At 33.2% G+C, this 25,054-nt stretch overlaps 3 protein-coding genes across 6 annotated transcripts in view; 1 reads left to right on the top strand and 2 right to left on the bottom strand.

Moving 5' to 3' along the window:
* Positions 1–437: 437 nt before the first annotated feature.
* LOC113517019 (exonuclease mut-7 homolog) lies at positions 438–3,243 on the bottom strand. The gene has a single exon (XM_026901535.3). The coding sequence runs from the start codon at positions 3,013–3,015 to the stop codon at positions 475–477; it is 2,541 nt and encodes an 846-aa protein (XP_026757336.2). The 5' UTR covers positions 3,016–3,243; the 3' UTR covers positions 438–474.
* Positions 3,244–4,425: 1,182 nt separating this feature from the next.
* Positions 4,426–8,856, top strand: LOC113516687 (26S proteasome non-ATPase regulatory subunit 6). Its single transcript, XM_026901149.3, has 6 exons — positions 4,426–4,857; positions 5,072–5,246; positions 5,610–5,769; positions 6,216–6,400; positions 6,975–7,150; positions 8,171–8,856. The coding sequence occupies exons 1-6, from the start codon at positions 4,580–4,582 to the stop codon at positions 8,343–8,345; spliced, it is 1,149 nt and encodes a 382-aa protein (XP_026756950.1). The 5' UTR covers positions 4,426–4,579; the 3' UTR covers positions 8,346–8,856.
* Positions 8,857–9,511: 655 nt separating this feature from the next.
* The window catches only part of LOC113516642 (homeotic protein spalt-major), a 32,534-nt gene continuing 16,991 nt past the window's right edge, over positions 9,512–25,054 (bottom strand). For 2 of the 4 annotated variants that reach the window (XM_026901089.3, XM_026901090.3), the window contains exons 2-9: positions 22,604–24,367; positions 21,527–21,706; positions 21,138–21,271; positions 15,271–15,366; positions 13,721–13,955; positions 12,830–13,008; positions 11,846–12,013; positions 9,512–11,387 (exon numbers count right to left, since the gene is read on the bottom strand). In XM_026901089.3, coding sequence (XP_026756890.2) covers positions 11,019–11,387; positions 11,846–12,013; positions 12,830–13,008; positions 13,721–13,955; positions 15,271–15,366; positions 21,138–21,271; positions 21,527–21,706; positions 22,604–24,367 — 3,125 coding nt within the window. In that variant the 3' untranslated portion in view covers positions 9,512–11,018. The remainder of the gene's footprint in view (positions 11,388–11,845; positions 12,014–12,829; positions 13,009–13,720; positions 13,956–15,270; positions 15,367–21,137; positions 21,272–21,526; positions 21,707–22,603; positions 24,368–25,054) is intronic. The other 2 variants (XM_026901092.3, XM_026901091.3) reach the window with 2 other exon arrangements.

Here is a 25,054-nt window from a genome sequence, read left to right as displayed (position 1 = left end):
AAACAGGTTGTGTATGATCTAGGTTATAAGGATTGTGGCCAAATGTATTGAATAATAATTTGAGTATTTTTTTGAAATTCTAATATAAAAGGGAATTATTTCTCTGTTGTGTGAAGAAGAGATAAAAATATAAGTATGCTCTTTTATATGACACGTGCAAATGTATTTGTTTTAGGTAGGGACACCTAAACTCCCAAACTTATTAATAAGGAAGGAAGGAGTTTGCCTGCCGAGGTTTTCTATAGACATTATGGAGTTTTTCAAAGTCTGTACTAAGGTTTCTTCAAGGTCGGCAACGCAGCCTGTAACACTCTTAGTATTGTAAGCGTCTATAGGCTAGTCACCGTAAATGGTGACTAGTCTAGACTGTTGACTGTTGTTGTCGAAAGGTTTTCTTATTTCAGTGCGTGACTCATAGGTAAATAAAAGATAAAGAATTAAATGATTATATTTAATTTGTACGATTTCGTAATTCTACCAGATAGTCAAATTGATTAATTTGTATACTGTATCACTAACGGATTTCAATAATTCATCCCCTTCCCAGTATAGATTCCCACAATCTTCACATACAAACACTGGTTTATTTGTTTCTGACAGTTTCTGAACATCATTAATTTCAATTGGCACACCTTTACTAGTTTTACAGTTAGATTGGTGGGTTTGTTTAACTGGTTGTATTTGATAAATGTCATCATCATAATCAGAGTCACTTAAAAAGTTATCGTAATTTGCTTCTTCATCATCATAGTCATCAGTCACATACCTAGTAACAGGTGTTTCTGTATTTGTAGTAGCTTTATAACTATCACACAGATGTAAAACTTCTGTGGAGTCAAGCTTCTTTAGATCTTTGCTATTACATTTCATACAAAATGTTAATAAATTATTTTGCATAATACATATATTAAAATTAGTTAATACTTTTTGTAAGTGTTCTTTAACACTGCCTTTACCTACGTCCAATATAGAACTTTGTGGAAAATTAAGAGTTGGTGAACATTTTAACTTAACAATTAATATTAAACGATCTTCGGATATAGCTAATTTAATTGTGTCACACCATAGCATAGTAGGCTCCATGGCTACTGTGTCTATACCACAATATCGTAAATAAGGCATTAAATTAGATAATGAAAAATCAACCAATAGTTTTACATCTTGAACTGATTTTGTTTGAATATTATGTACATATGATTGAATCCTTTCAATAACTTTGGTCTTTTTTGAGGTTTTCTTTTTTCTTTCTAACATTACATCATTACAAATTTCATCAAAATTGATTCCTTGTTTTTGACATAAATTTTGGAGAAATTCATAAATTTCTACAAGAACATAAGCATCTAAGGCTGCATATAGAATCTGTGTATCTCTCAGAGGTCGAAGTTCCCAATTGGAGCACTGTTCAGATTTCTCCAATGGTAAACCAAAACAGGATTGAACTAAAGAACTGAGACTATTACCTCCATTGTCACTGTTACCAGGCAAAATAAGACCATTGTTCAATAGGCTTCTCCAAAGTAAACCTAGATCTAATAAACCTTCTCCTTTCACTTTTATATTTCCAAGACCATTTACTGAAGCTTTTATTTCTTTTAAATCTTGCTCTAGTCCAAATCCTAACTTAACAATTTCTGCATTATCTAAGAATGACTTATTAAAAGTATACCAAAAGCTAATATATTGTTGCTTATTCAGTAACAATGCATCTATCAAGTAAACATTATTATGAGTTGCAACCTGAACCAATGCAACCTGTGACTGTGTTGCACCAAATGATGGCTTCCATTCACAATCAATACTGACTACATTACAAGTAGCTAAAGTTGAAACCATCAAATCATAAAACTTTTCACCTGTGTCAATAATTACAATTTGTTCAGGAAGTAATGAAAACTTATAATAATCATGAGGAACATTTAAATCTGTTTCCCAATTCTCTTCTGGAGCTTCTTGCAACGACATATTCCTTAAAGCTAAAGGTAACTTATTTTTTGCTATATTGAGATATGAAGCCCATTTTAGGGCTTCATTTCTATCATAATCTACTAACATGTCAATAAATTCGAGAGCAGAGTCTGCATTTTGATTCAATGAATCCTTCACTAAATCTTCCCAAACTGATGAACTTACATTATGTTCTTGATACTTTTGGTGTATCAAATACTTCAGTCCACCTGTCGTACGGTTTTTGCTGAGATTTTTGCATGTTTCTATAGGTATATTAAATTTATTGCACAGACGGGCCACTAATTTACCTAATGGTTTATAATGAATTTTATCATATTTAACATGACAAATTTTATTGTCCTCTATATATTTCTGTACAAAATCTCGGGTCCTAAAGTTCTTGTCCAGTAACTTATCTAAAAATACCAGAAGTGGTTGCACTTGATTTGGGCATTCAGATAAGTATTCATCTATCATGCTAGTCTTGTCTTGGAGTATTAGAGGAAACAACAGATTTTCAACTGGTATATCTTCAAACAATTCCATTGCCATAACTATCTGTGATGCTTGTTTACAATTGTCATTCTGTATCATATCTTTTACAATAGGTAAAATAGTTTCTTTGATTGCAGATATCTGATATGTTTTTACAACCAAATTCAAAAAATGTTGATTTCTTTGCTGAATGGCTATGTGAAAGGCGGGCAATTTTACCGATTCTTCTGGCAAAGATCTACTTGTTACCGACCATTTCTGGAGTGTTTCAACAATATAAAATGGCAGAGATTTAGGCTTGCAATCTTTACATTCTTCACATTTTATAACAAAAACCAGTGCAACTCTATAAGGGTCAAGAACTGACTGAAAAAATATTTCGATGCTGTTCTCGATAGTTGGGCTCTTTTTCCACGTCCTCCATGCCGTTTTCAATTGCTTAAACCAGATACTACTGTTTTCATCCAAGTCCACGTTTAATCCAATGTTGCGTAAAGAATCCTCAACCGATGGAACAATTTTAATAGATTGATTTTTGCTCACAAGTTCATTTAAATCCATTTTATTCATTGTGAATTTGTTATAATAATGACAGTAGGTGTGCACTTTCACATTTAAATGTATTTTAATGAAGGTAATTGTAAAAGTATTTCTATTATCTTCGTTGATTAACGTTCAGTGCCTTTTATCGCACGTATAAATGTAAAATAAATTCAATTAATTTACATGAAATAAATCCTAAATGTGAGAAATATGAATGAAAGAAATGGAAAGAAAACAAGAAAATTTTTTGTTGATTTAATCATTTGACAGTTTGTTTCATAGATTACAGAGACTTGAGGCCGATTCTGAGGTGAGATATCTTTTAAGTTAATATTTTAATTGGTTAATTTCGCAAAATAATTGCTTTACGGGCTATAATAAACAAAAATTATAATAAACGTGTCTTATATCTATTACGAAATTAGTTTTATTTATTTTAATTAGTCCTTACAATTAAGATTTTGCTGTAACATTAAATAGAAATTTTAATTTTAGGGATATAATGTGCAAATGATGCTTCAGAATCGACCCAATTGTCTGACCCAATTAACTGACAATTCACACAATGCATGTTATCCACAGATTAGAGAGATTATAATGTTATATCTTATACGTCCACAGATTAAAGGTAATGTAAAGATACAATAAATTAACGAATGCAATAAGCCGTTATATATGCAGTTATAATAATTGTATACAAATTTATAATATAAATGAAAACAAAAAAATTAAAAATATTTTTTGAAAACGATAGACGAAAAACGCAGAAAATAATATTACATTGTCTTTAATTAATTATAACAAAAGTTTTTAATTTTTATCTTATTTTTATTACAACGTATGCATTATACACGGTTGAGCAAAGACCTCTTCTATGTATATTACGACATGAAGTAACATTTTGAATTCCAGCAAAATATATGAGATTTGTATGATATGTATCGTCAATACCTATATCAAAAATAAGTTGATTTTATCTTTCTCGATATGGCGTATCATTTCCGATTAAATTAAGGATATCTAGTTATTTTAGAACAATTGTTTTTCTATTTTGAAAAATCTTAGATATATTCTACTTTTTTTGTTGACATGAATATTTTTGGAGTATACGTTTTGTGTATATTACTATACAATATTATATAGCATATTATATAGCTAATTGTAAATCGATTTTTGTCATATTGATCGTTTCGGTTTTTAAAGTAGGACATAACATTAAAGTATATATGTATATATTTTAGTATATTCGATGTAATTGCATCAAAATATGGATTCAAATATATAAAATTTTAGAGATGTATATTCACTACAATAATAGTAATGTTAATTAAAGATGGGCTAAAATGAAATATTCAAAGTCGTAAATCTATTTTCAAAAAGTAACATAAAAAAATGTTAACAGGAATATCCAAAGCCGTAAAACTGTTTTCGAAAAAAAAAAAACAAATGTAATGAATGTCAAAACTGAAAAGTGCTGACTAAATTTCCATTTCATTTAATATTTTTAATTTTTAAATTGTGTCTTAATAAAACGCAATATTAAAATTGAGGTGTTCTTGTATTGAATAATTATTTTTATATAATTAATAAAATGGAACTTTCAGCAGAAGGCAAAACCCCTGAATATATGGCATTAGCTGGCATCAAATTTAAACTTTCTTTGCCCCAACTAAAAGATAATGTTCAGCTGAAAGAAGAGCTTTTTCAAGGCATCAAGGCTGGAAATATGGCTCCATATTATAAAGAAGTTTGTACTGATCTTGGATGGCCATTGGATCAAAAATTATACGATGAGATGGCAAAACAAAACCAAGAGAGGTTAGCAAAGTTTGAAGAAGATGATTCTGAGACTCCAGTGTGGCAAGACAGGTACAATGTTTTCATATTTATATATACATATAAATTATACGAGATTATCTCATAAACCTCTATTAACTCTTATTTGAATAGTGGGATTTTTTTTATTCTTTTCGTGTTTTGTTATCAGCTTAACATTTGGTTTAAGATTACTTTTTAAACAGTGATTGTCAAAGTTAATTATTTTATATGAAATTAAAAAATAATTATATTCATTTGTTTTCAGATTGGACTACCTTTGTTCTATTGGTGACAAAGAAGCTGCTACAACATTAGCTACTACAAAGTATGAAGATTCTACATTAACCACTAACAGAAGGCTTGATGCAGTTTTTGCACTGTTCAGAATTGCTTACTTTCATGGATGTAATGTTAAGGACATGGGAAAAGCTGTCAATAAGGTAATTTATCATAATCAATAAATCAACTATTATTGAAATAATTTATTATTGTTATTTCAGATCTATCTTTATATAAATTATATTTATGTAATTTCAATGTTTTTGTGTGATTTAATGGCTAAAATTAGCATATGTTGCTTGAACTTATTACAAAGCCTGATTTAAAATATTAATCCATTAATTAAGCTTGTTGTTACAAAAAATTCAGTACAATATAATAAGAGATTTTGTTTTTTCCTCTCTAAAATACTATTTTTTTATTTATATGGAAATAAAACTTCTATGATAATATGGATAGTTGAGAAAGAAGAAAAAACATCTAAAATGTTTCTTGAGTGAAATTTATATATTTTTATTTTTTAGGCTCATGAATTGGTAGACAAGGGTGGTGACTGGCGTTCAAGAAACAAATTGAAGGCTTATGAAGCTATATATTGCTTAGCTGTTAGGGATTACAGTCATGCTGCAGAGCTATTTATTGATTGTGTATCAACTTTTGAGTCTTATGAGTTGGTAGATTTTGGTAAGATATTTTTAAAATTATTAATAGTTCATTAGTTACAGGTTTCTCTATTTAGTCAGCTTATTGATTGAACAGTAACAACAATAGGTTTCTAGTGGTTTAAATTTTCCAATAGAAATTTGCTTGTAACAGAGCTAAAATATATTTTTCTTTCATCAGATATGGTGCAGGCACTTAATTGTGAAATATTTTCTATTGCCTATATAGAATCATGGTACAATTATTTATAATTAGACTTTGTAATTATTGAGTCTAAATTAATATAGAATGAATATGAAAATTTAATTTTAATATTTAATATATTATTAAAAACATGGAAGTGGTTTTGAGCCCTCATACACTCTCAGTTACACAATATTAATTTTAATATTGTGTAACTGTTTTAACTATATTTATAGTTAAAATTTTATATTTCTAAAACAATAATTTTTAATTATCCTTTTTAGGAACTATTATTCAGTATTGCGTGTTAGCTTGTGCATTGGCATTAGAGCGCCATGCATTACAAGCAGCTCTTCGGAGGCAAGGTGCAGCTGTTCAAGCTTTACGTTCTAGATTTCCTGAATTAAGGGAATTGGTTGAGTCTCTCCATGAATGTCGTTATGCTGATTTTATGAAGAGTCTTGCATGGGTGTGTGTGTATATAATAATATTATTAAGAAAAATTTATTCATACTTATAAAAATAAATAAGTAGGTGCCTAATAAACTACAAAGATTATATTGTGTTAAGTACTTACAAATATGAAATTATATTATGCTGTTCAATGCCCTCTGATATTAAATTTTTTTACACAAATATGTTAATCATGGTCAAGGTTTATGTTTTACTGCAAATTTTGCTTTTAATTTTATTTTTATCTATTTTATTTTTATATTTCAAATAGACAAGAAATTTTAACTAATATAATAAAATTGTAACCAAACAATGTTTGTATATGGAGACATTCAAGGAAAATTGATATGAAGGGCTAAATAAGAGTATTCATAATAGAAGCAGTGCAATATTTTTTAGAAATTTTGTTTGTCAGTATGTTTGTTCCTTCATCATTTAAAAACTGCTGTAGAAATCAGATGCGGTTTTCAAAGTTGTGTTTCTGGTTAATCTTGATACACCATCAAAAATTGGCCTATTTTATTCTTACTTCTGAATTGAAGGCATTGGAAAAAGCTAGTATTATAATAATTTTTTTTTTAAATAAACAGGTGGAGACTCAGATCTGTGTGGATCCTGTGTTTAGGCCTCATTACCAACATTACGTGCGTGAAGCGCGTATCAAGGCCTATGTTCAATTATTGCGCGCATATCGCTCGCTCAGTCTCGACAACATTGCAGACACTTTTGGTGTGACTCGTGAATTTGTTGAAGAAGAAATATCAAAGTAAGTGCTTGCATGATATTACCATTTTGAAATGAAAAAAAAATTACTTCAGTTATACAGTGTGATGGGTCATTTTTTAAAGACAACATGAGGTCACAGGTCATATATAGGTCAGTTCTGAGTTTTCTGGATAGTCCTTCTAGATAATTTTCGTGCAGTTTCTTGTAATGATACCCAGTGGTGTTGTTTGTTTATTTACAATGTTTATCTACTATTTCTTTAATTTTTAGCTAGTTTATTTAGGTAATTAACATGTATTTTAATAGTAATAATATATTTTTCTTGCCTGGTTTATCCTGCTTTTTTTTTAATGTATGATAATAGTAATAATAATGGTAATCTGGCCTGCGCTAACGGTATACGCTGGCGGAGCACTAGGGATGGATGAAGTATGATAGGTGAAGATGGAAAGCCAGGTCAGTTAGCTCATCGAGATGAATACATCTGCACCTCATGGAGGTCGTCCTGACAGAGTAAATTGCTAGCAATGGAATTGGTAGCCTGCATTACTAATAATCCCTTCCCCCCATGTCCTACAGTTGGGTAAAGGTAAGATAAGGTTGGGTAGAGTAAAGGTGTTCAGAAACATAACAGTCTTACTTTTATGTTACAAAATAAGTTTAATTAATTAAGGCTTATTTATATATTAAATAAATAGTATGATATGTGAATCGTAACTGCAGTACGAGTAAGAACATGATCTCACTAAATTATTTCTGAGTTTTATAATATTTTTTATTGATATAAAAACTATGAAAATGGCCTCTGAAGCTGATAGAATGTCATAGGTGTAATGTAAAGTGTATTTAATACTTTAATAAAATGAACTATCCCCAAAATGTCCTATTATATAAATGCTAAAGTTTGTGAAGATGTATGTATGGACAGATGTTTGTTAATCTTTCACGTAAAAATTATTAAACTGTTTTAAATGAAATTTGGTACACAGATAAATTTTATGGTAACTTAGAAAAAGTCTTATTATTGATAATGTAATAATCTCTAAATACGTGATTGCAGCTTCACGGCAGCAGGCCGGTTGCAGTGCCGCATTGACGCGGTGGCTGGCTGCGTAGTGACTGGCGCCGGCCGAGGCGCCGACGCAGATCGCTCGCAGCTGTACCAAGCCACCATCCGCGAGGGAGACTTGCTGCTCAATCGCGTCAAAAAGTTGGCCAGCGTCATTAACTTCTAACTTGTAAAACATTCAGTATGTTTAGTAGTTTCAAGTGCTCTGGTAGCCGCCTTGTTTCCACCAGCATACAGGTGCAATATGACATTTAAAAACTTGTCACATAGATATTTTAGTACTTGTTTAAATCCTTTTGTAAACTTCTTTTGTCTTGAAGTATAAACAACATTGTATATCTAAGTGTAAAATTTGCTGGTTGCATACATATATTCCTTATCATAAACACGCCAAACCTTTAAAGACCATAGACCATAAAAAAAGATAGGTTAAATTTTGATTTTTGTGAGTAAGAAGGGTGTATTCTAATACATTGTTTGCTTTGGTGGAAACATGGGGTTAAGTAGTCTGAAATAATTCTCTACAGTATATTAGTTGTATGTACTTAGAAATACTTATACCTCTGTATATCTTAACTTCTATTAAATTTTACGCTACTGAACATGTGACTACTCACAATAATATTTTGAATTATTTTTTATGAAATAAGAAACTTAATAAAAATCTCTCTGGTGAATTAGGCGTTTCTATTGTGTAGTCTAAAATCTATTCCAAATTATTTCCCCTCTTAAAGTATTCTGTAATTTGCAATATTCTCCAATATATTTGTACTACAGACATATATTTGGTATGGAGCCTCCATTAATTTTTTCCAGATTTTTTTTACTTTTCTTATCATTACTTTTTCTTAGTAGTACCATCATGTACTCAATTAGTTCCTATTATGTTGTCTTTAAAAAATATATTGATACAAATACTTTTTACATATTTCTATGATTTTGTGTAAATAAATGTATTGTAATGATTAAAGGATTAATTTAATCTTTTTATGGATCATTCAAGATGCGTAATCATATTAAATTGATGAATTTTGATGGTTTTGTTGTACCAACTGCGTAGTAGTGTTAATTATTAGAAATGGGAAATAAGCTGTCCAGTTCAGCTCATCTGATTGTAGGCAGTAATTGTTACCTTTAGACATGAATACCATGGATATCACAATATACTGTAATGCCCCTGTTATGACTTGCCATTTTGGGCGATTAAGCTTTCTATATTCATAATTGTGTTGAGATATATGGTTTGTTACCATTAATTGTGTTTAATATTAAAAAAAGTGCCGAAATAAAAAGGGACATTCAAGGTAAGGATAACAAAAAAGAAAATAATAATTAGTTATAACTGTTTTTCTTTTTTTAAATAATTTGAATACTTTTTGGACATTTACATAAACATTTAATAATTTACAATGATTATTTATACTGACATGACATGACACATCATATTCATGACTAATACTACTCTCTACGATCTATTTGTAATTTGAAAATCAATAATTTGTAGGTGCTATGAAAATTTACTCTAGACAACTAAATTGTTGTACGAGACCTAGCGCCTCACAAGCGTCATTTAATACTAAGAGTGTATGCATGATTTAGAATTTATAAATAATTTAATAGGACATTTATACACATAATATAATTACTATAGTATCGAAAATATAAAACATACATAGTTCGTGAACATAATTTCGTGTAAACTTATTATCAAATCGACTATCAAACTACTACTCATAAGCATTGAGAAATGCACATTTGGAAATAAATACCTATGATCATAAAACTGGATACGGTTGTGGATCAGTCTGCTTTGAGTACCGGCGACATTCTACATTAGTACTTATTACTGTTTAGGAAATTACATTTTCTCATAACACTTGTCGCTCACATTTTTACAAAGATATGTCGAAGTATTCTAAAGCGATATAATAGCTATGACTCTAAATACTTATAACTATGTAGACCTCAAATGCAAATACTTTTTTAATTTACATGATATGAATAGGTATGTTATTAACCTCTGTTATAATACTTATATGTAAGTATTTATGTTTATTAAATACCTTCTCACAACAGGTATACATATAGTAGGTCTCTATTATATGTATATATAGGTATAATATGGTATTCGATACATTTGTGTATTGACGAATCTCCTAACCTTGTCAGTTCAAATGTTTGAATACAATAGGTTGGAATGTGGAGATAAAAATCATGCATATCGCCCGTCCATTATCACTTAGGATAATAATATAATCAAAATTTTCACTTGAATATAATAATAACTATACGTTCATTGCTATTATACAATTATTTACATATGAAAGATATATATTTAGGATTTTAATTAATTTTTGGGATAATTTATATTTATTTTTGATGTCATAGCACATTTGGCTGCATCTACATTAGGTATCCTATCCGATAGTTTCTACCAAACGGCGTTTCAGTTCGTAGGACACAGCCTCTGAATGTGCACTATCACAGAGTAATGACATAAACGCGGGGCTCGCGAGGAGCCCCCGATTGCCCCAGGCCCGTACTCGTGTATATAAGTTACTTAACGTAATACTAGGCGTTATAACACGTGGAATAACAATTTGTTACATAGCACTACACTTTGCATATAATTATGCTATATCAGACGTTTACTCGTCGTAAATTTATCAGTCCCTTATTTTCACATAAGTTTACCTACTACTAATTCTTTGTACAATATAAACATGACACTATCCAGTTGCGAATTACTCGCTGTCTGCAATTGAATTTCTTGATGGGCGACCACCAATTCGATTCGATAATTTTTGGAATGTGTTCGGTTTTCGTAATTCAAATCCGTTTAAACGGTGAGGCCCTCGGTGCGCGCCGGCGGCGGTAACGAAGCCAGGGGATGTGGATGTTGGTGGTGGGGCGCTGGGGGTGATGGTTGCGTAGGCGGTGGCGGGTGTGGTGCGTGGGCGGGCGGGGAGCGGTAGTCATTCTCTTCGCGCATCTGCCTGCTTCGCTCAGCGAGCTCGCGGCCTCGCTCGGCCAACTCTCGCATAGCTGCCTGCCGTTCATCACCACCTTCAAGCGACGGCGGCCTCTCCAGTGGAGATGCAGCCCCAGGCCTTGCGCCACCGAACGCCCCGAAGCCTAGTAATCCAGGGAACTTTCCGGCTACGCCGTTCTGTCCCGCGCTCTGCTGTATTACTGATATTTCGTTCAGCTGTGGGCACAAAATGAAATTGATATATATAGAAATTGTAGGCAGTATCTACCAATGAATATGTCGTATTGCATAGGTATTTCTTTTAAGATTAAATTATTGGTTGGTTGGATTTTATAATAATTATTAACATGATTTATTACTTGCCTACATTTATAGGTTTAAATAAGTGGTAACAAATACAAGGGTAAAACTTTTGATAAATAGAGACAAAATGGGAACAATTTTGAGCAAGGCCGCTACACCGTAGTCAAGAACATAAAACTTCTATAAATTTATCTTAATAAATTAGCTTGATAGAGACGAAGGACTGTTTATTACACTTCAATCTTTTGATAGTGAAATAACCATTAACTACTAACTTACGTACAACTTATCATGTTTCAGTGCTCAATGTGTTAATGTTTTAGCGTTGGAATCAACTTGTTATTTCATGAGTGGAGCACTATGATATTAACCTTTTGCTGCATGCCGTTGAGGAAGGGCGCAGGCAGGTACGGGTAGAAGAGGTCCGGCCTCCGCAGCAGGTCGTGGGGCTCGTGCAGCGGCCGCGGCGGCAGCTCCAGCGACATCCGCCGGCCGCGTCGCGACGCGCCTCCGCTCCACATATGCGTTCCCATGTGCACCTAGTACAATTTATCATTTATTGATACATTGACAAATTTTATAAAAAAAAAATATATACTGCAAAAAACGGAAAACAAATATAAAATGCTGTACAATATATTGTTAATATATGTCTAATTATAATATATTTATAAATATATTTACTTACACTAGTATATAGGTTGCAAGAATACAATATAGAAATATATTTTATATATGATCATCATCATCATATCAGTCTTTAACAGTCCATTAAACTGAACATAAGTCTCCCCCTTGGGGGGTTTTGCCAGTAGTTATCATGCTTGGGAGGCGTATTGGCAACCGCAGTTAGGATTTAGAGATGTTTTAAGAAGGACACTGCTGCGGCGAGGGATGCTTCGCCCTCTTTTGTCGGCTCTTATGACACCCACGGGATAGGAAGGGATGGCCTATTCTATGCCGGGATTATACGGCCAATTGGTCATACAATTTGATAATTAATAAATACATACGCAATAATACATTATTTATACGTACAAAATGACGATGATAGAAATTGATAAGTTCCTTTCATATTATTTTAAAGTGCCTCTGTAATATATATACGTAATTACAATTTTTTCTATTACTATAACTCCAAGTTTCTTTTTATATAATAAGAGTGATATGAAGCTTTCCACTTGATGGTAAGCCGCACTCGCAGCCTATTCATTTGCAATATTAAAAGCACGATGTCGGTCTTGGTGACATATAGTTTTCGATAATGCAACGTGCAGGCATATTTTTATTGTCTTATCCCTCTCTTTTACACTGAACTTGAAACCCGAAATAAACATCGACAAATGGAATTTTACCTTTAAGTTTCCTTTGGTGGTGAAGGCTTTTTGGCAGACTGCGCATCGGAATGGTTTATCGCCTGTGTGCGTGCGCATGTGTATCTGGAGGGCTGACGACGACGAGAAGTTCTTGCGGCACACACCGCATAGGTGTTTTGACGAGGTCGGTGGGGGCGGGTGCGCGGGGGCACTGGGTACTGTACAGCAAAATAATAGAGATTGTAGCATTTCATATTTTGATTTGCGTTTAAATTATTATATATTATTATTTATGATAAATAGATGGTCTAATAAGTTGGTTGTGAGATGTGATCTTTTTATATATTAAATGGAATTAAATGCGATTTAAACAATAATTTGAAAGCAGAATGATGTACGTTCATTTTGCTTCAACTTTGTAATATTCTCCGTGTCTAGATTTCTTGGTGTATATATTTAATAGTATATTTTGATATTATTGCATTTTAATTAATGTAAGTTTACTTCGCGCAGTGTTTGAAAGAGAAGCAAAATTTCTGGAACCGGACTGTATCCATAAGTTATGTGGATAAAATAGGAGATAAGTGTAACTTTTACAAATTGGTTTTATCTATGCATCCTATAAGACTTAGTGTGAAGATCGCTAGTCTGAGCTTACTGGTTGTTTGTTTAGGCAGTGAAGAGTGAGCTGAATTTGAAATTGACAGCCAAGTTTAGAACTTGATCAGCCCTCTTAGACAAAGTATAAGCGAATCTATTGATAAAATCGTTATCGCTAGCGAGTCTTTGAGATAGAATGAAACAGCGACGTGCGTTATCTTATTCTTTCTCATATGAGCGTTACCGCTATATATATATCGGTTACCCGAAGCAATTCTATTGTACCATGTCTAGAGGGCCTGACGTGAAGATAGTTAAATTAAAACTTACCGGTTGGTCGTTTAGGCAGTGGCGGCATGTCGATTGGTGGCACATGAGGCATCGGCGGCGGTGGATGCGCAGGCGGCGACCGCTTCAGGTCCAATTTGTCCGGAGATGACCGCCGGTCTGGACTACCGTCTCGCCCGTCCTCGCTGGACGGCCCTGTCGGTCCGCTTGAGTTCTTGTCGAAGCCGGGCGGCATGTCCCGGATCTTGTGAGTCAGCATATGTTGTTTCATATTGCCCTGTTGACAAGTACAGGCCTTTTATTTTTTATTTTATTACAGTTATGTAAATGTATTAATTGCTTTATTTATATCTGGGCCTCATTTTATTTTATATAATGTATTACATTACTGGTAAGTCATTGGAGAAGGCTCTTATCGTTAGGTCTAAATATTATTTCTTTTTATAGCATACGAGGCAAGCGAGAATGTGGCTCACCTGAAGTCGCTTGATAGTGAGTGACTACTTGCTCTTATGAGCATTCGCAGTATCAAAGGATTTGCACGTGTTGTTGCTTTTTATTAAGATATAATGAATTTTTATTGAAGTTTTCAATGCGCCTTTAAGTTGAATAGAGTACACTAAAATTTGTAGGGATTCGCGCTTATCAGTTGTTATGGGTCTTAATTAAAAAAAAAAAAAAAATCCAATGCAGATCTACTTAACTATAACTTACTTTATGCAACTATCAGATAACTATAAACTATTCAGACAACTATAAAAGTATATTTATGCTTTGACTGGGTATGTGAGATTACAATTGTGATTAGTTTTTAACCTCCGACGCAACAAGTGTTATAATTAGTTTCAAAAAACCTTTGTCTGTATGTGTGTGTGTGTGTGAGTGGGAATTTCTCTGTGGACTTTTTAGCTCACAAATTGATTCATCCGCTAATAAAAAGAGTTTTCTTCGTTCGAAGTTCTGCTATAAAACGCAATTCTGAAGTGAACGCAAGTCAGACTGAAATTTTGTGTGCATCATGTTCACGCTGAAACTAGACATGGAAGATATGTTTTGTTCATAATATACTTTATCATGGTATGTCTAAAATGGTATGTCTATTTTGTGTGTGTTCATACCGAAACTTACCGAAGTGTGGCAACGTCGTAATTATTTATAAATATTCAAAATCAGTTAAAAATTTTCAAAATTTCCGATTGATTGTTTAAAAAGTGCTTTAATAGCGAATTAAAGTGTTAATCATAGAGTACATTGTATATAAGTCTACCAAAAAACATTTTACTTCTTTTTTGATACATTTTTGGTCGACAATTGAACTAAAACGTTAATTATGCTATTGCATAATTAATGTTTTAGTTTACTATCAGAGCACTTAAATAATCAGTCAGATATATTGAAAATTATTCAATAGTTTTTGAAAATTGACAGGTAATTCCGACGGCAAGCTTCGGTATGAACGCTCTTAACACCCGTTCATGTCACGAAATTTCAGTTTTTTTTTTTGGGAGATCTGTTCATTGTGTCGGAGGTTTTTTTTTTTATTTAATTAGATAATTAAAACAGAGTTTCGCTCAGGCGTCGCTCTTTCGTACCGGATAGACGAAGGCGTTCCAGAAATCCAAAGCAGTGGCGTGCGGTGGGCGGGGGGCGCGCGCGCGCCTACCGCACTGGCAACCGCCGCCACTGCTCTGGAACCACAAATACACGCAATGTTACACAAATATAGGGTGCCCATTATCATTTATAATTATTACATATATTATAGTCTCCTCAGAAATATTATATAATAGATACAAAACTATAAAATACTCCTATTTGATTTGATTCATTATTAATTAAGTGGCAACCCTATATATGTATAACAACACACACATACTAATGGGAACATAGGAGTGACACTAAAGTTCATGCATTAAATTAAATATTAAAATTAATTGTTACCTACATTTTTTATGCACGTACTTACGCTGTAACTGAAATGTACTATTTTGTATACCTATATCAAAGTCCACGATGTGATAATTTAGTTCAAATAAGAAATAACGACGCATTTTACAGCTAATTTTATACATAAGAGCCATTGTAGATTATTTAAATTATTTGTATTTACATTTTTTACTTTAAATTTTTTTCCGGTTATAGAATTTTCCGCTATTAATTTTGTAATTATTAACTAATTAAGAACATAACTGTTGATTGATAAGTACTTTATTCAGTGTTGTTTATTTTTAAATATATTTTTTAAATAAGTAATCCATTTACAGGTTTCTAAATTGTATAAATTAATAGTTTGTATTGTGCCTACTGTAGTTTGGAGGATAACTGGAATATATGTAAACCATTACAAATCCACATTAGTTATTTAGTCCGAGATAAAAGAGGTGATTTATATTAAAATATGAATTAAAATGACACTGTGATATTTAAGTAGAAGATACTATTTAAGTAATCAATTAGTATGCGCCGATGATGTATTAATTTATAAAAAGAACCAGGTCACATTCTTTACTTTTAACTTTTTAGTATAAATCTGTTTACTTACTGAGATATTTTTACATTTTCCGAAGACAAGTTCGTGCGCTACGTTAATTGATGTATATAACACAATATTAAGTAATTTTTACCTTTAGTATGTCCAATAAATATTAGTCGTATATTTAAGATGATTTCTCAAGATTTTACTCTTTTACCAATTAGATACATACCTACCTATTATAATATCGTATTATATTTTGTAACAAAATTGAGATATTATCATACATATTTTTGAATACTATGAAAAAACGTTTATCTTTAATCGAAGAAGGAATTCGTTCGATTTTTTTTGCCGTTAGTTCTGAATCTGAATCTATTTTCATAATTATTTTTTCAATATTTGTTACGATTGAATTGCAGTTATAAACTGCTTGTTATAAAGCAAAATCTATTTATAGATATACAAATCATTTGTAATTTTGTAATTTTTTCCGTATTTAGATTTCTTGGCGTAAATATTTAATAATATCATACTTGGTTAATATCGCATTTTAATTAATGTAAATTTACTTCGTGCACAGTTTAAGAGAGAAGCTATATTTCCGGTACCGGCTTGTATCCATAAGTTATGTAGATAGAATAAGAGACGAGTGCAAAATCTATTTATAGATATCCGAATCCTTGTTCTAAATTCAAATGTTTTCCTTTCGTTTATTGGAGTGTGCGTGTTCACAAATAAAGTTTTTTGCAGTCAATTTATAATAATGTTTGATAAAAACTGGCTATCAATAAGTATTATCAATTTTATCGATTTCTCTAAAAAGCGTCTTCTATTTGACAAACTGCTATTAACAACAATTGTTCATGAAATTTTTATAAACAAATTTTGTCATTACAGATGCTTTTTTGACGTAAATATAAGTACTTAGTTAAACACGCTCTCTCGGAAAGTCAATAAACTGGCTTTTATATATAAGTATAACAAGATAGAAATAATCGATAAAATTGTTTAGCGCGTGAACTTTCGCCGCCACGGGTGTCGGCGACACTTATTGTAATTTTAAATGTGCTTGTAAAATAGCCACAGAAGTTGGTTGCCGCGGATAAGGTAGCGTTGCTGTTCTAACGTCACAATACCGTATTACAAATGTACTTAGTATTACTTACCGAAACATTTTCGCATTTTGAATCACTAAGAAACAAATTTAACATTAAATTCGTGGCGTTTAATTCCGTAAGTTTTAGGTTTTGTATTTGTTCTCTACTGTCAAAGTTTGCGTTGCAGGCAGTTTAGTATAGTTAACTATACGTTATATGAAAATATGCTTGTTTGTTTGTTACCTCTAGGCATCTTATTTAATCAATCAGACGTTACAAAGATTGGCATGTGGAAGGAAATAAATTCTTTTATTTATCTCGGTCACACGGATCAAGATTCTGGTATATATATACAGGTATCTCAATGAGGATTTCATTATTTATTGTATTTTATTAAATATATAGCTTATAAATCAATTATTCTTTTTCTTTTCACTAGTTTACTTCATTTGCTTATGTGTCGCAATATTGTTATTGTTTCTTATTGTTTATTGGCTTTTGTCTACAACTTTGTAAGCGTAGATTTTTTAAGTATGTAATTATTTGTTTATATTTTTCCTATGGGTATGGGGTATTTTCTCGTAGTTAAAAGTACCCTTAGCGCCCTTTGAACTCTTTTCAAATCTCTTGACAAAAAATCATCCCAATATATTGTGTCAAATAAATAATAACACACATAATATTTCATATAATTCCTGGACGCCCCAAATACTTTATACATTGCCTAGGTTTTGTAAAGAATATCGGATTATACAAATTGTTAGTAACTTATATAAAGTTAAAATTTTGTTATTGACGCCATTTGTAATAGTAATTGATAATAGTAATGTTACTTTTGGTACAATAAACTATTAATTTAACTATCTCAAAAGTACGTTTGGTATTTATGTTATTTTAGTTAGTTCAGTTGGGATTCGGTGTAAAACAGCAAATACTAATTTGAACTCACAAATATGAAACTTGATTATATGAATATACTATTATTATATGTATTTATTACAATTGAGAAAATGGACGATGTAATATATTTATATCAATAATAAGTACTGGTTTAATTGTTAGTTAGCTATTGTTTATATTTTTGTTGATGAATAGAATGAAGGTCTAGTTTTCATTGTTGAGGACGAAAGAGGTGACAAAGTTTGAAGGTATTTTGGATCTTGCATCGTTATACTTAAGAACGTATTGGTAAGCTCCAGCTTACCAATATGTTCATATATATTATAAAGTAATTATCCATAATTACTTAGTTATTATTAAACAACCGAATATATTTATCAGGCAAACTCAATTAAATAAAAATTACAAGATGCCACGTCAGTCAGGTTTTAAAATTAAAGGCCCGGCGCCGCCGTAAATAATCTATATTTTATTGATAAGAGCCGTGGACACTTTCGGAAATATACGAAAAATGTTACTTTGTCAGGCATAAATAATCTTTTTATGACGAGAAGCGTAGGTAAAGGCTCAAGGATTTATATGTAATAAATATTTTACGACATGAATTAATATTCCGATCGTTTTCCGTGACGTTGTTTTTATGACTTATCATTTTTGTGGCGCGACGCGATGGACTGCGACGCAAGCGCAACTTACATGCTTGAAATATTGGCCCATGTGGGTATAAAACTTGAATCGCTATAAAAATGCTTTTAACAGTCTTTATTTATTATTTTATATAACAAATTAAATCTTGAAACCGCATACTTTACCCTTATATGTTACAAAATATAATAACTAGATACCTTATCATATTTGCCCTTGCGTGACATGAAAGTTAAATTAATACCAAGTATTTATTACATTAATTTAAATACTAAAACTGAAGGCCTATTAAATAAATTATCTTCCATTTATTTGGTAAACTTTTTTTTATTAAAATATTTTTTAAGATGTTTTTATGGAATAACATGCCAAAAATTTAAAATACCGTAATTCGTATTATTATAAGTAGTACCATGCAAATCAAAATGATAATATGTCCACATTTGTTATACATGTTTTCACACCTAGTCAAATTATGCGCAAATGATAGTTTTATAATTTAAATTTTTCACTAATTGATTTATTTGCATTTATCCCCATGAGTTATAGAGCGCGAATAAATAATGACGTCGTTAAAAATTAAGCGTTTGAATTATAATATTTACAAAAAATAATATTATGATACGGATAGAACAGAGTCGACTATTAAGTGATTCTTATGGTTTTATTTTTGATAAATCTCTGTAGCGCAGTGGTAAGGCACATTATCTGGACAGTAACACCCGAGTTTGTTAGACTAATTTAGAATATGGGTTTTTCCCAATTGGTTCAAGTTTGTTTAGTTATTTGTATCTACATAATATATTGTCATTTTGAGGAGCCAATTGATTATTATGATTTTATACATGATATTTATGTATAGCAAAAAGTACTCCCATTGTAATTTAACAAAAATGTAATTAGTATCTATCAATTACTTGATTGATTAAATGTTTTAATAGATTTTAACTAAAATTTATAAAAAATGGCGGATTTTATTCGTTTATAATATCATATATTCATATTCATTTATTTATATAATCCAATAATTTAATATTGTATATTTTATCTAATCGACTAATGGTATATTTTTTTTTACTTTAACCAAAACTAAAATAGATCAGAATTTTATGAAAGTTTAAATTTAACCAACCTGTACATTTATTTTACAATTATTTATTTATATGCTTTTGTACATTCACTTAGAGTATAGATATCATAACAATTAATTGGTTATACATATTGTTTTTTTACATAGTAATAATAGCAGTTATAATAAATATTATTGACATCTATTATGCTTAATACCTAATTCAGAAGATAAAACTGACACATAAATTACTAAATAAGATGCTAGAGCGCTGAATAATGGAAACCATGGGGAGCGCTGGCGCTGCGGGGCGGAAATCTACTTTCACGTATTTTACTACCTATAAACATTGCATATTTGTGTACAATAAATCTAATAGTAATATATTAAACTCAGTTATAATGAAACGACATCTTTTTGTTGTTTGGTGACTAATAGAATATTTGAAATATTTCATATTTAAATGGGTTTTAATAGAAAATAATAATAATAATGGGCAAATGTTTTATTTTAATTTTATTAAACCTACCTCTTTATGTATATCTTTATTGATTGAACTGTAGAATTGCGGACATTAATAAAGTATTAGTAGCTTCGATTAAATCATAACAAATGAACCTAAAAGCTTGCAAAGTTGCTCGTCAATTATTTACTTGGCAAGAGGCTCGAATGCGCCAGAAGACAACGGCTAAAACTAATGCGAACTAGTGGCACCGACTAGCGACTTGTAATTACTGCTTGCAAAATTAATGCACTGAAACTTGGATGAAATGAAACCGGTGCATAAACTTTGTCGTTGTTCCTAGACAATGTCTCCTCTAAACTAGAATTATATTCGTTTATCTGACATATCGAGTCGAACGTTTGCTATTCGCTCGTTATATCTTCAACAAAAGTGGACGGGAACTCTTTATTACTCATTCACACTTTAGTATTAAAGGTATAGATAAAAGTTTTATTGTCAATGGGATTTTTGTAGATGTAGAGAAAATTAGTGGATATGTCGTAAACGCATGCTTTGCTATTTGTGTAACAATAAACTATGAACTGGCTGCATGCCAGATATTCAATCGCAGCTATGTACGCGGCTATTAGGTACATGATAATCATTTTAGTGGTATTGTTATTTATTCTGCTTATTTAAAGGCACAAAGTGGGCGAGAAAAGAGCCTTTCTTAAAAATATTCTTGCATATAGATAGTTAACAGCGTAATAATATGTAATATCCATCTAAATATTAGATATATTTAAAAAATAAATAAAATGACAAACCTTTGTAGAAAATCCGCGATCGCAGACAGTGCACTTAAACGGCCGTTCCTTGGTATGACTGCGGTAATGTATCTCCAGTGCTGAGTTGCAGGCGAACGTCTTGTAGCAGATGTTACATGTTGTGTTCCCGCGCACTGCACATAAATAAATCTACTGTTCAATTCTAACTCAATGTCACCAATATACAGTCGGAACGCACGATTACACTGTTATTGATTAGGTGATTCAAAAATTTCTTGCAGACATGACTTTTCTGTTACATTCAGCGTGTATTCGAGCGCCCAGTTAATAAATAATTGTTGATTAGTTGGCAGTTTAAGGAACAAGCAAAAGGAACGGAAATTGGGCGACCGGGGCGGACGAAAATATAAGATCCCGCTATCGCATACCTGCGGGAGGGAACGCGAGTCCGAGTGGGCTGAAGGGCGATCCTCCGAGAGCACCGAGCGCAGCGAGAGGCGCAGGCGGCGAAGGCAGCGGCGAGTGCGGTGGCAGCCTCGGCGGCGTCGACAGCGTCGACATCGTAGGCGACGGTGGTGAGGCCCGCGCGCTCCGCCCGCTCTCCGAACCTGTCGCCGATGGGAGGGAAGCCGTTGTGGTGATGGTTTTTACTTCGCATTCGGACGCCGAGGCGCAGACGGAGAGCGGCGAAGTTCGACGATCCTTCATATCAGAGTCGTCGTCGAACTCCCGAATAGCGGGCTCGCGCTCGTCCCGGCCGCTCTCATCGTCGGTCCCGCGGGAGTCCGCCCGTCGGTCGCCGGGAGTGGACGGAGTTGGGAACATCGGGGGAGGGACAGGCGGGTAAGGAGAGTAGTCGTTGACGTCTGATTCATTGCTTAAGGTCGAGAAAGCATTGATTTCAATATTACGCGTCTGATCATATGGAATGTTCATACGTTCACCAGTATGAAGTCGTATATGTTGGTGTAATATATTAGGATCTGCAAATTTCTTGTGACAAACTGGACATTGATGCAGCATTTGCGTCGGAGGTTTTATGCGATGAACGCCCATATGCGTTTTTAAATTGCCTTTGGTAGTAAATGCGCGGCCGCACAATTTGCATCGGAAAGGTCTTTCACCAGTATGTGTCCTATAATGCATTTGTAGTGCACTTTTACATGAAAGAACGCGATGGCATACTATACATTCGTTTGGATCTGATAATTTATTATCAATATTATCTACTAGTTGTTGTAATTTTGATGTTTCTGAGGTTTTAGTGATTTCTATTAAACTTTCCCACGAATTATCATTACTACCGGGTCGGGGTAGCAGCGAGTTATAATACAAAGGATCACGCGCGATATCGACGTCAACTACATTTTGGTTATTGTTGTGGAAAGGTGTCAAACTACCAGAGGAAATACTACTCGGTGGGGATTGAGGAAATAATGGAAATGTGGGAAAAGTACGAAGCCCCGTTGCTATTGAAATTGGTCCAGATATCGGTGAATTCTTACTTGATAAATTTTCCGGTTGGTCAGGGTCGGGCTTCACTTGTGGACTTTCTCTGCCAATTTGGTCTTCATTGCTGTATTTTGAATCCATGCTGCAGTCATCATAAGGAGACGTTGATGGGTATCTATCCTGTTCTGTATCCTGTACAGGGTCATTTTCATCAGGTTCTCGTTTGGGGGTTACTCGATCTGTTTCTTCGAAACTAGAATCTCGTTGGCTTTCTTCATCTTGCGGTTCGGACTTAAATATTTCAGGTGCGGAACGTGATGGGCTTGGCGCCGAGGGCTTACTGAGGTCAGCAGGAACGTCTTGTTCTTCTCGCATTGCAAATAGTGGATGAGGTGGAAGAGGTTTATCTCCGAGTGGGCGAGGAGGTAATAAGTCGTGATGTGGTGGCCTGTATAGTGGCAAGCTTGGTGGAAAAGGAGCTGGCCCACCCGGAGGGAACTGTAATGGATGAGGTGGCATACCGGGAATGGGTCCCGGCGACAACTGTGCTAGTAGTGGTGGATGATATTTATCCAAATGTTCTGGTATAGGGTTGGGATTCATCTTCACATGGGGAAACTTGGCTGTATGTCTTTGGAAATGAACTTTGAGATTTCCTTTGGTCGTAAAGCGAGATCCACATACATTACATTTAAAAGGTCTTTCACCTGTGTGTGATCTAATGTGGATTTGCAGTGCTGAATCACTTCCGAAAACTTTTCCGCAGTACCGGCAGCGATGTTTGAAAAACGGCTCATTTCGTCCTCCTGATTTTCCATCATAGGGTGACATCTTGCCAGATTTACGAAAGGCGAGTTCATCGGCAAGATTATTCGCTAATAAGCCTTGTGATGCATTATCTAGCACCTCCTGTGCTCGTTTCTGAAGCATCTCGAGTGTATTTGGTTCATTGAGAGATGGCGGTGGATCATTATTTGTAATAATAGAAGATGCTAATGACGACGATATGGAGCTATAAGGTGGATGGGACATCATAGGTGGTGATGAGTTTGGAATTTTAGGAATGGAAATTGGTTCCGATTTGGGAGTTATATGCGAATGGGTTGAGGGCAAGCTTTGGCTAGTGGGAGGAATGGGAGCAGCAGGGGTTGGCTCCCGTGGCGGACGAGGCGGCGACGGTGATCGAGCGGTGGGCGTAGGTACGTTGGGCTCTGGTTCACTCGGTGGAGGGCTATGTAGTTGGTCATCTTTCCGTCGCGTTAGTGAAAGTTGATTTTGCAGTTGTCTTATTAATTGTAATTGAAATACTTGTTGATGCTGCAGTGTAAATAATGTGCTTTGTAACACGGCTAGTTCATGTAACGCTGCCTCATTATCAGCATTATTTGCCATTGCGGTTGCAGCAAATTGAGCTACAGCGACTTTAGTGTTTTGTAGAGCTTCAAGGGTAACATGACCGGTGACGGGAAACGGGAGTCCAACCGGCGGCACATCGGCTTCAGGCACTTCTGCCTCGCCGTCTTCGAGGCTATTATTATTTTCAGCATCTTGTCGATGCCGCCGCACTTGTTCTAATCTTTTATTAGGGCCATCCATTTCTTCGTCTCCCGAAACGACCATATCCTCAGGATCAGAGTGCATTCGCTCTTCGCCCATCTGCAGCGCTTTCTCATCACAGAGTCGCTTATGGTAGAGGAACTCATGAAGATTTTCGAACTGTTCCTGGCATCGCGGACACATATGTGCCTCAGGCCTGTCTCGAACATCGTCCGATATATTGTTTATGTCTTCTTCTGAACACGATCCCGAACTTTCACCTAGAACAATGAAATCGATTATGAGTGCGTAAATAATGTGGATTTACTTATCAAAATACTGTGTTTGTGTTACTTTGTATAGAGTTATTCTTTAGTATCTAAACTTAATCAGTAAAGAAAATAAAATGTAATTTAATGAGTTTAAATTATATCTAATACTAGCGACCTGTCCCGACTTTACACGTGTACATGATTGTTATTTTCGTACGAATCTCTAATTATTTTTTATTTATAGCCTATGTTACTCATTGATAATGAAGCTTATTAAAAGTAGTAGTTTTTGAGTATATCCGTTACAAACAAACAAACATATAAAAAAGGCTAATCTTTCCTCTTCATATTATTCGTATAATAAATGGTAAAAAATGTTCATTGTAGATCCATGTCTTAAATGTTATTGCACTTTAAAGACAAGTTTGCGTCCAAAAATAGACTTTAATTATGATTCTCATTTATTTTGAAGAAATTACTTTCATCTTCATTCGTATTTATTTGAAAACAATATAAAAACCTAATATGTATACCTATATATAATCCACAGATTTAAAGCAAAAATTATAACACTTTAAATGAGATATTGATTCAGCAATAAGTGATATTATAACTGATTATAGTAACTTGGCATCAAATTGGATAAAGTCTATTATGCTTATAGTATGAGTAAAAAAAGTACCTATGTTATAAACC

This window comes from Galleria mellonella, unplaced genomic scaffold (assembly GCF_026898425.1).
Source record: "Galleria mellonella isolate WM207_F2 unplaced genomic scaffold, CSIRO_AGI_GalMel_v1 utg588, whole genome shotgun sequence".
Lineage (NCBI taxonomy): Eukaryota > Metazoa > Arthropoda > Insecta > Lepidoptera > Pyralidae > Galleria > Galleria mellonella.
This window is presented reverse-complemented; position numbering and strand designations above follow the sequence as displayed.